Here is a 12245-nt window from a genome sequence, read left to right as displayed (position 1 = left end):
TTTAAAAAAAAAAAACTTCAAAATTTCAACGGAAATAGAAGTGCAACCAACTTAAAAAAAACTATCCAAAATACATTTGCTGGCATTGGAAACAACTTTTACCATGTTTAGGTTCATTAAAAGTATTTTTAACTAATGATGGAAAGACAATTATGATGTTGTTTGAAATGTTGAAACCATGGTTTGTTATTACAGATATAATACCTAATGAAATATTTAACATATTTTTGATGTATCCAAATCCTTTTTTCGTTTATTCAATTATGTCTTCTGAATATGAAAAAAGTTTGAATTTTGAAGATTAAATTTATTTTTGAAAAACCTATCGAAAACAGTGATAAAATGATGATCCACCTTACCTATTAAAATTATTTGTAAATTTTAACAAATCAGAATACTTTTGAATTAACGGAATTGCTCAAGTAATAAGAAAAAAAATCTTCGTTAATTTTAGTTTTAACCCTTAAACATATTTTTGCTCGACAAACGAACCTTTAACACTAGTAAACGTTAATTTCATTTCACAATATGACTTTTTTTTTAAACGACGATTGCAGTTAAACCACGTTCAACCCACTTAAGCAATAGCTTCTAGCTAAACTCAAACTCACAACACATTACTCAATTTCCAGTGATTCAACCTAAACCGCTACAATAACGATTAGGCACTGAGGACATTACCTACCCTTCAATTAAAACGATCGCACGCATAACGGATCACAAGCTGTGAGACACCGCGCCACCTGAAGGTCAAATTACCGTGCGTTTTTGGCAAGAGACTTCAATCGCTTTTCAAGCGACGAACCCGGTTTTGGGGAAATGCTTTCGAAATGTGCCTCCCACGAGTTTTTTTACGATTGCGCGTATTGCACATTTGACGATTATTTCGGCGGTTTTAATTGACCAACGCGATTATTTCAACCACGGCGGTGCGTTTAGCGGTCCGCGTTTAATTGCAATTAAAGAAACGCGTTTCAGCGGTGTGTCGGACACCTGCGCCGTTGACGTCAAGCAGGAATTTGGAATTTTGATTGGTTTTTTGGGGTTGAACTTATGACGGGTTGCTCTAAGTGACTCGTTGAGCAATTGTGATACTAGGCTAAAACTGTTTCTTTCTTTCCCCTCACGCAGAATGTCGACTGTGACGCTCCCCTCGTAGATTCGGCCGCGCTGCCGCTGGAGCACCGGGCCGTCTATGGGCCGCCCGCACCATCACCAGTATACGGCACGCCTGGTTTGTTGAGTGGTGGCGGCGGCGGCGGCGGTGGCAGCAGCAGCAGCATCGGCGGCGGCAGCAGCTCCGGCGGCTCGGACGACCCGTGGCCGCTGTCCGGCTCGAACGATAGCCCCCAGATCAAGCACCTGCAGGTGCAGTGCGAGAAGACGCACATGCGCGTCAACATCGAGTTCGACCGGCCCTTCTACGGGATGATCTTCTCGAAGGGCTTCTACAGCGATCCGCACTGCGTGCACCTGAAGCCCGGCACCGGCCACCTGAGCGCGACGTTCGAGATCTTCCTGAACAGCTGCGGCATGAGCAGCTCGGCGAACCACAACGCGGCCAGCTTCGGCGCGCCCACCCCGTCCGGCAGCTACGTCGAGAACACGATCATCATCCAGTACGACCCGTACGTGCAGGAGGTGTGGGATCAGGTAATGACGACGGATTTTGGTTGGTGGTGTTTGGTGTAAGAATGATGATGACGCATGAATTTTGTTTGTTTTAGGCTCGCAAGCTGCGCTGCACATGGTACGACTTCTACGAGAAGGCCGTCACGTTCCGTCCGTTCCAAGTGGATATGCTGCACGCGGTAACGGCAAACTTCCTTGGCGACAACCTGCAGTGCTGGATGCAGATTCAGGTTGGCAAGGGTCCGTGGGCTTCGGAGGTTTCGGGTATTGTGAAGATCGGTCAAACCATGACCATGGTGCTGGCGATCAAGGACGACGAGAACAAGTTCGACATGCTGGTGCGAAACTGTGTCGCTCACGACGGCAAGCGGGCCCCGATTCAGCTGGTCGATCAGCACGGATGCGTTGTGCGGCCGAAGATCATGAGCAAATTCCAGAAGATCAAGAACTTTGGCCCGTCGGCGTCGGTCGTGTCGTTCGCGTACTTCCAGGCCTTCAAGTTCCCCGATTCGATGAACGTGCACTTCCAGTGTGTGATCCAGGTCTGCCGATACAACTGCCCCGAGCCCAAGTGCGGCGGAGGAGACTACGGACTGCCAGCGTTGACCGGTAATGGAATTTCTGGGGAATACGGAGCTCCTGGAGCGCTCAGCGGAGAGTACGGACCACCGTCGCTGCCAGAGTACGGAGTGCCACCGGCGTACCCTGATCCTCGTCACCCATCGGACGCTACCGGCGCTTTCTCGGAGAACCAGGACAGCGTTGTGCCACCACCGCAAGCACAGACCTCGGGCAGCTCGGCCGAAAGCAAGGACGGTCAAAGCCAGTCGGACCAGTCGCCGCAGGCTAGCACTCTGCAGAACCAGATCCAGAACGAGATCCACGATCACATCAACATGCCACCACCGCCACCACCTGGCCAGTCGTACGTGACGGTCACCAAGCGAAAGGACGAAATGGTCAACGACGGCAACCTGGTCAGTTTGGGCGGACGACCACGGTCGGTCGAGGGTCTGGATGATCTGCGCGGAGTGCGCCGACGACGAGACACCGAGACCTTCACGGTCGTGATGAAGCCTCGCATCTACAAACGGGACGCCCAGGAAATGACCGACGTCAACACCGAGCGCATCATCCAGGTGGTCGCCCCCGGAGACGTCAACTTTGCGCTGAACGCCGCCGCCAGCAACGAAACCGTCGTCATCCAGTCGCAGCGTACCGTCGACCCGGAAACGATCTGCATGTCCGTGCCCAGCTTCGTCGGTGGACTCGTGATGCTGCTGCTGGTTCTGGCCGTCGCCTCGCTCGTCGCCGCGTTCCTCTTCGTCCGGGTGCGACACTTTGACCGCAAAGGTACGGCCCCCACGTTCGTGTCGCAGTTCCTCAAGGTGAACTAAGCGTTGATCCCGAACCCGCCCCGCTAACCCGAACGGTCTTTTCCCGTTTTTGGTCTCTTTTCTTTTTCTTCTTTTTTGTAGCTAACCACATGCCACTGTCCAGGTAAAGGCGCGCGCCCCGGGTTGCCAAGTTACTAAACCCACCCCCGCAAAACCAACACACTCACCACAACCAAACCCTATTTTTGCTCCATCCCCTTCCATCCAGCAGCTCACACGTGTTCCTGGTGGCGCAGCAGTAGTAGATAGTACGCTTCCTTCGGTGCCTCTCACCTTCGACAACGTCGTCGTCGCCAACAACGCGTCAACGCCAACCGCACTACTAAACGCATGAGGAGCTTCGCTATTGGTCACTCTGGCATGGTTTAACAACTCTCTTCGGCTTAATGTTGTCCCGAATAACCCCCTTTCAGCTACAAAGAAGAAGAACAACGAAAAACCGCGCTCATCTTTTCACGGTCAACGTTCTACTATTTGAAACCCGGTGAAAACATGAGGCACTAATCACTTTGCCAGGCCTTTACTAACGTATTTATGTATGTTTGCGCTTAATTTATTCTTCCCCTCCCTCTCACTAAATCCATACTATCCACTCACCATCCTAAACACGCTGCACCTTAAAAGTCACACGTGCAGCGCGGATACCAACGATTTTCAAAGAAATCCGTCACTTAGTTGAGTAGCGCAGACAAGTGGATCTCTCGCAAAAACGTAAACAAATGTTCATGAACATTTGTTCACGTTTCCGCAGGGAGTTCCACTCCGTCCGTGCTTGTAGAGTTTATTTTGTGAGTAGCTTATCATCTAGCGATCTGGAACGCAGCCGGCTGCTGCCAACGGATCGAATTACGAGTATCTTTGAATCTAAAGAACACTTATTTATTTGCTTAAATTATGATTCCCCTTCTCCCTTCCCCCACTCCAACTCCTCCCATTGATCCTATCCCCTCACACGCAATGGGCACGTTAAGCTATTTGGTGCAGACCCCGTCCCCCTCTCTCTAACATGTTTTCCCCCCTCCCGAAAAAAACCTAACCTCAAAACCCCCCTTCACTATTAGACTTTAGTTAGTAGCAGTAGCTAGTGCCGCTAAAGAGAAAGAAAGAAAAAACTTTTCACTTGAGCAACATCAACAAAGGAAGAAAGTAGCAACCAATTAGCGTAATAGAAATGCACACACACAATCTTAAGAGGTTTTCCCTTCGAGCTGCAGAGAAGAAGAAACAAAAAAAAACGCGCATGTATTAAGTAGTAACAATTAAAGAAACGATGGCGCCAACTAGTCTAGTCGCCAGATTTTTCAGAAAACCTTCAACTTCCAAACGCGCTTTTGCAGAAAATCTGTGCAACAACAATCCAGTAGAGCTTTGTTTTTTTCCCCTCTCCCCCTTTTTTTCTTAATTCAACATTGAAAGCGATTAGTAAAAACAGTATTTTTATTTAGTAGCTTCCCGACCAGCGGACAGGAACAAACGTGAAAGCATTTTTTTTGGAATTTAAAGTAGATTGCGCCGGAAACGAAAATGCCTTAAGAAAAAGTTGTTTGTTGTTTGTGTTTAGGAAATATCAACTGAAAAAATGAAAATAAAACAAATAGGAGAAAACAAGCTACAGTTACAGTAAATGAGGAAAGTAAAAATAAAGCAAAAAGAAGAGTAAGTGTAATGTTAGGATTAGCAAAGTGTAATAAGAAACAAAATATGGAATGATAACATTGTGCGACGTAGGAACCGGAACGAACGGCGACACAAGAAGAAAAAAAAGTTAAGGACAAGAGCGACCAGGCGCGACCAGCTGCCAGCAGCAGCAGCAGCGTAGGTTGCAGTTAGCATGAGTGTGAAACGACGGAATATCTTTGTAAATATTTATTTAAAGAGATAGTTAACTAATAAAGAAAATTGAAGTGAACGGCGAAGGTGTTTTAGCTTTTGGAAAATGTATCACAATCATATCAAGCATGAGTTTGGATGCTTATTTCTTCGAAATGCCCCTTTTTACATGATTTTTTTTTTTGATTTTATTAAATAGTAATGCTAAATATTAATTCTACGTTAACGAATTCCTATTTTTTAAAAAGCGTTCAAATATTTGAAAAATTGTTCTGAGGACGAATGAGGTGTTATCGATAGTTTTTAAATTGAAACATATTATTCTTGATCCTATTTTTTCTGGTATAATTTCTATTAATTTTAAGCAGTTAAAAAATTGCTAATACAAATGCATATGTACTGGATAACCGCAAATGATTTTTTTTTTTTAATGCAATATAGAAAAATATCTCAGGACGAATTTTGTATCTATTAGATCTGTCGATTTCTTTTATTATGCTCAAACTTTCAATCGAACGAAAAGTACCATGTTTCTCCATCGAAATAAGTTCCCAGTACATTTTGCTGGAGACGCACGGTACTTTATATACAGTTATTGTATTATTATTGTGCATATGTGTATTTAGCAAGGTTTTTAAATGTCTTAGTATTTTTCATTAAGAGTGCAACTGAAATCCTTTCTTTGGAAACATGGCTACAATTTATTCAGCCGTTCCGGAGATATGATTTTTAGAATAAAGTGATTTTTGCGAAAATCGCAGAAAAACGCAATTTTTGGACCACCCTAATCGCCAAACCAAAAACAATGGGTGTTATTAAAAAAAAACAGTAATGTTTGAAATAGATTTGTCTATGAAATCCTTTTTTTTATTTAATTTGTCAATTTAGAATTTTGGCAATTTGTTAATTTTGCAAACAAGGGAATATTTCTAGATTTTTTAAAGGCCAAATTGACAAAAAAATTGCATTTTGGTTGTTTTACACCTGACTTAAGGCGGTTTCGGAAATACCCAAAAAGCAAAAAAAAAATTGTTATTGGCCTTTTGTACTGGGTTAGGCCTCACAATGTCCATGTAGGTTTTTTTTCAAAATAGTTTTGGTTTATTCTCCGCCAATTCACACAGAAGTTACCCCTCTTAGATTTGCACGAAACTTTGTCCTAAGGGGTAACTTTTGTCCCTGATCACGAATCCGAGCTCCATTTTTTTGATATCTCGCGACGGAGGGGCGGTAGACCTCTTCCATTTTTGAACATGCGATAAAAGACGTGTTAATTTGCAGCCTCAAATGAAGATTGGGCGCCCGATTAGATGGCGTACTCAGATTAAAAAAAACGTATTTTCCATCAAAAAAAATACAAAAATAGTTTGTCTGTAAAAAAATTTGGGGCGTCATTTTATGGGAAATTAAATGTACTTTTCGAATGTGCAATAACCCAGAATTTTCATTTAGAACAAAATTTATCATTTTAAAGTTTCGTGTTTTTTTCTAACTTTGCAGGGTTATTTTTTAGAGTGACACTAAACTTCCATCTCATAACCATTTCAGGCTGCAAATGATTGAAAAATACGTATTTTTCGCATGTTCAAAAATAGAAGGGGTCTACCGCCCCTTTGTCATATAAAAAAAAAATTATAAATATAAAAAAAAATATATAGTTTTATAGTTTCCTTCAAAATTGTTATTTTGAAAACCGAGGTGATATTGATAGTCATTATTATTCTTATTATTTTCAGTGTACAAATTAGATTGATTTCGCCAAATTGACCATTGGTAAGGTTACTTTTAAAGTTGAACTTGAAAAAAAATTATGCTTGCTTAACAAAGTTTATTAACTTTTCAAAAATCCTGAATTTCTCGGGGCTACCCATCGAAATCAAAAATCGTAAAGTGAGAATTTTCAAATAAGATGGCAATAGGACCGAATCCTTAACCTGTTAATTCAATGCACAGTGGTCTAGATCGCAAAATTATGTGGAAAATGAATTTTCCGAAAAATGGTGACGTTCTGGAGCTTTGGTGACTTGGAAAGGGGCAACTTTTGGTTTGGTTGAAAATTAGGGAGGTTCACGATTAGGGTGATTTTGAAAATCTAAACTTTCAGGAATATTTTTGGTAATTTTTTCGTCTTCTAGAAAGTTGTTGGGCTTGCCAATTCAAGCAACTTTGTCGAAGACACCAAAATTTTATCTCCTAATCGACGCCTTCTATGACCAAATTTATAGAACGCATCTGAGCAAACCTTCAAAAATCAGTTTTTTTTAACGTGGCAATTCAGGGTTAAGTTTTAGAGAAAAGTGACATTAGGAGCACTTTTAGAGCTCTAAAAAACAAACATTTTTATTTTTTGACATGTCAATTCGGACTTAAGGGTCAAAAGTTACAGCCATTTTAAAGTAAAAAAGATGCAAATTTAAAACTTAAATATCTCGAAAAGGCGCAAGCCAAATTTTAAGCACCAGGTTGCAATTGAAAGAGGAGATCTAGCACTACAAACGCAGAAAAAAAATCAGGAGTGTTTTTCTTTAAACTCGAGATATCTTCATTTGAAAAAGTCCAATTTTCAAGGGAAAACCAAATGCGACCACCCTAACGAAATTCTTAAATTGTCCAAATATATGTTTTTCCATGTAATTTTGCCCGCTGTATCTGAATCTGCCCTCAGAATTGAGCCAAAGTATCGAAAAATCGATTTTTGGTCATAATTTGGGTTTCCATGTAGAATTATCATTTAAACCCAAATTATGACCAAAAATCAATTTTTCGATACTTTGGCTCAATTCTGAGGGCAGATTCAGATTTAGCGGGCAAAATTACATGGAAAAACATATATTTGGACAATTTAAGAATTTCGTTAGGGTGGTCCCATATGGTTTTCCCTTGAAAATTAGACTTTGCTCAGATGCTTTCTATAAATTTGGTCATAGAAGGCGTAGATTAGGAGATAAAATTGTGGTGTCTTCGACAAAGGTCCTTATTACGGCCGTAAAGGGTTTGTATGGGCTGGCGCTTTGCATTTGAGTTTTAAATGGGATTTCATCCATAAAAAGCATTTTTTTTTTTTTCAAAGATGTGGGAAACAAACTTTGTCGAAGACACCAAAAATTTATCTCCTAATCTACGCCTTCTATGACCAAATTTATAGAAAGCATCTGAGCAAAGTCTAATTTTCAAGGGAAAACCATATGGGACCACCCTAACGAAATTCGAAAATTGACCAAATATATGTTTTTCCATATAATTTTGCACGCTAAATCTGAATCTGCCCTCAGAATTGAGCAAAAGTATCGAAAAATTGATTTTTGGTCATAATTTGGGTTTGAATGATAATTCTACATGGAAACCCAAATTATGACCAAAAATCGATTTTTCGATACTTTGGCTCAATTCTGAGCGCAGATTCAGATTCAGCGTGTGGTCATTCGATTTTTTTTTGTATTTTTTAATCCGGCTGAAACTTTTTTGGTGCCTTTGGTATGCCCACATTTTGCATCATTAGTTTGTCCATATAATTTTCCATACAAATTTGGCAGCTGTCCATACAAAAAAGATATATGAGAATTCAAAAATCTGTATCTTTTAAAGGAATTTTTTGATCGATTTGATGTCTCCGGCAAAGTTGTAGGTGGATAAGGATTACACATTTTTTTTGGGATTTTTAATTTCACTTTTTGTCACTAAAACTTGATTTGCAAAAAAAACATTATTTTTATTATTTTTCATTTTCTGATATGTTTTAGGGGACATCAAATGACAACTTTTCAGAAATTTCCAGAACGGGCAAAAATTCTTCGACCGAGTTAGGAATTTTTGAGTCAATACCAGCGATGGAATAATCATCATCAAAAGAAAATCATTGGACGTTCATCAAGAGAAAAAATCCGAAGGGAGCATGGCTCTTCTGTCTCGCGCACGAAAGATCGGTAAAAGGAATCTAGAAAAATCATCATCTTGATTATTCGGCGGAACATCTTTTTCACTACAACACTTGCAAGTGTAACGTCACACGTCGAAATATGACCTGTCACATTTTGTAGATGGGCAATGTGTGTAAACAAAGTGGAATAAATATTCTTTAGTGGTGCTGACAAGAAACTCACAAAAAATCATCCGCAGATTGATTTTCTTGGAGAATTTCGGGAGCGATTTTCTTTTGCGTGATTTGCATCCTCTCTCTTTCGCGGGTGAAGAAAGTTCGCTAGCGAAATTGTTTTTTTTTGCGATTATTCCATCCCTGGTCAATACTGATTTTTTTCAAAATATCGAAATATCGGCCGCAAAATATTTCAACTTCATTTTTCGTAATATTGAATGTTTGGCCCTTTTGAATTGTTTGTCTTGATTTAAAAGTTTTAAAATATTGTTTTCAAAAAATCGGAAAATTTCACGAATGTTTCATATTTTAACAATGAAAATGGGTTGTTTGGGTGAGACTTAGAAAACATAAATTTCCTGTTTTTAAATCTTTGCATGGCAATATCTCAGCAACTAAGGGTCGTACCAACAAAGTTCAAGAAAGCAAAATGTCGTCAGCTGTGTGCTATCTCGTGAGTGTCGTGATCGGGGACTTTCTTTTATAATAAAAACACAGATATTTTGCAATCAACAAACAACACGTCTTATTCCACAGAAATTAACCACAAAACTGATTTGACAATCTTCATTCTCTCTTTCGCTGGCCGCGCGCATCTCGTTGTTTTCTCGCTTGTTGTTCTCTCTCGCAGCTCGCTAGCGCGCTCTCGCACTCAATCCACAATCAGCTAACAAGGCAATATTCATGAAGGTGCGCACTTTTTGTTGCGCTCTTAACTCTTATTTATGAATTATATCAATCTTATAATAAATACTCATTTAATAATTTATTACATATTCAATCCTGCAACCAGACATGCATTGGCACGCTCTGCACTGGCACTTCAGATTAGCACTTACCTCAAGTTCTACGCACACTGCGCATTGCACAGTGCTAGTGCTATTTTTTAGCACTCTCATATAGCACGCTCAAGACATTTCACTAGTCTTAGTGGTTAATTTATTACTTTTCCATAAATTGGGATACTGTTTGCGTCCCCAAAGGCCACAAGCGTTGATCCATTCGCCCAAGTACTGAAAATCTAACAAAAATCAAGTTCCCTTGCCATTTTGAAGACTATTCATTATTTTTTTTGAAGATTTTCTAAAAGAAAAAAAAGCGCTTTTATTACACCACAATGAAAAAAATTTTACCTTGCAGAGAATAGAACCATGGACCTCTCACTTCCAAGTCTTGAACGCAAGCACTGCACTAAACTTTCAGATAAAAATTGATGGAATTATTTGCGTGACGTTCCACTAGTCGACGTCACTCAATTCAAGATAAACAAATGAAAAAAGCGTCTTAGTTACCAGTTTCGTTAGAGTGCAAGGGCGAGTGCTATGATTGAAAGCGCAGTGCTATTCGCTAAAATAGCACGCGTGCTAGCCGCGCGCGGTGCCAATGCATGTCTGCCTGCAACCCATAATCCCTACATTCTCCCTCTTTTCTACTCTCAAGATGACGAATATCAATCATAATTCCTAACAGAAAAATTGCATGAATGCTAAATCAAACAATATTTTTTTTTTTATTTCCTAAAAGATTTTCGTCGGGTTCCTCGACTTTGTTTTCATGCTGATCTAAATACGAAAGCGCAGTCTTCGAAATGTTTCATCTATGTTGTCCAAGAGACTGACATCCGATCGCAGGAGTTGTAGAAAATGGAATGCGCTGATGAGGTTGAAAATTTAAAAACACCTGAAAATATAAGAAAAAGAAAAAACGAGGAGAAAAACAAAAACCACAAATATTTCTCAAATAAACGCAGGTTTATCAATTCTTTATGCAATACGAGATTAGTGATTGTTTACCTGATTTTCTTTAAATTTTATGTAATTTAAAATTAAAAAGCAAATTTTACAAACATTGCTGAAACAACACGATTTAAAAAAATAATAATTCAAATTCAAAAGCAATTTTTATTTTTTTAAGCATTTTGAATGAAATGGAATCACATTATTTTTATTTATTATCATTATGTGAATATGAAAATATAAAACAATGTATTCTAAATTCAAAAATCTAACATGTTGCTGACTAAAATAACAAATGAAGCATAGTTCTGGCGTTTTTAAAGTTTTAAATTTATGTGTACCATAAAAAAACAAAGAATAAGCATTTCTAAAAATATATACAATGTGGTAATTTATTTAACTTATTTTAAAAAAAAAAAATCTGAAACAAAAACTATGACAGGCACAGATATTGTTTTCACTCAAATTTACACTTTGAATTTATGTGCGCCCGCCACGGAGTTCAAACCGATCTATGGATTATGAGCCCAAGCCCAGTGCCACGTCCGATTGATCCACCAGACGGGACTTGAAGGTAAACATAAACTGATTTTAATATTAAATGCAGACGTGACAAAAAGTATATGTTTGTAATTAATACCCAAAAACACCCAAAATGGATCTACAAGCAAGCTTATTCCTTCCTCATTTTCAATATTTTTATCTGTACTTTTCTGTAATTTATTCCCAACTAAGCTGTACAGCTAAAACAAACAAATTTTTTTTTAAATAAAGGCTAGTATGGAGATCGGAAGGAAAGAGGTCAAGAAACAGCTTTACGAACAGCAGAACAAAGGAGAGGGAGCGTTTTCTTGGGGCTTTTCTTCACCCTATCTGGCTTGCTTTCGCTTCTACTGCTGCCCATTTGAATTTTCTCTTGAGCGGTTCCTTCCGATGTCCATACACCGCTTAACATTGTACCAAAAATTACCGCATTTTAACTAATTTTGAAACTGTTAATAAATCATGGCAAAAATTACTAAAATGCAAAATCAGTAATATTTTCGAAGAATTTGTTTTCATCAGTACCGGTACACTTTTATAAAATAAAAAATAGTCCATATTTCAGTTTAAGATGATTTCTTGAAAAGCAATCTCAATAAATGAAGCAAATTGCAAAAATAATATAAATAATTCAATTAATGCTCAAAATGTGCTTTGCTGCACAAATTACATTTTTTTTATAAAAATATAAAATCAAATGTTTTTTTATTTTTGCCACAAAAGCTTTCTTTAAAAAAAAATTACCGATTTAACGATTTTGTTCTGTAAATGCATGGTAGTATCAACATTTTTCAACTTTTATATTAAAAATTTTGAACTTTCTATTAATATTCACTTACACGATCTTTTAACCAGACAAACGATAGTTTTTACCGAATAGTTTTTTTTCTCTGTTGTGTCTACTTAATAATATTTTTGTTTATCTTGAAACAAACATAGTACAGAAAATATTATTCTAATGAATAAAACAAAATCATGTGGTAAATTGTTGCAATAAAAATAAAATATATAAAC

General features: G+C 38.8%; 1 protein-coding gene across 4 annotated transcripts in view; it reads left to right on the top strand.

The window, feature by feature from the left end:
• Nucleotides 1-4844, top strand: part of LOC120415386 (uncharacterized) — a 104172-nt gene extending 99328 nt beyond the window's left edge. For 3 of the 4 annotated variants that reach the window (XM_052710565.1, XM_052710564.1, XM_052710563.1), the window contains 2 exons: nucleotides 1132-1653; nucleotides 1728-4843. In XM_052710565.1, coding sequence (XP_052566525.1) covers nucleotides 1132-1653; nucleotides 1728-3029 — 1824 coding nt within the window. In that variant the 3' untranslated portion in view covers nucleotides 3030-4843. Of the gene's footprint in view, nucleotides 1-1131; nucleotides 1654-1727 lie in introns of all 4 variants that reach the window. The other variant, XM_052710566.1, reaches the window with a different exon arrangement.
• Nucleotides 4845-12245: the final 7401 nt, after the last annotated feature.

This window comes from Culex pipiens, chromosome 3 (genome assembly GCF_016801865.2).
Source record: "Culex pipiens pallens isolate TS chromosome 3, TS_CPP_V2, whole genome shotgun sequence".
Classification (NCBI taxonomy): domain Eukaryota; kingdom Metazoa; phylum Arthropoda; class Insecta; order Diptera; family Culicidae; genus Culex; species Culex pipiens.
This window is presented reverse-complemented; position numbering and strand designations above follow the sequence as displayed.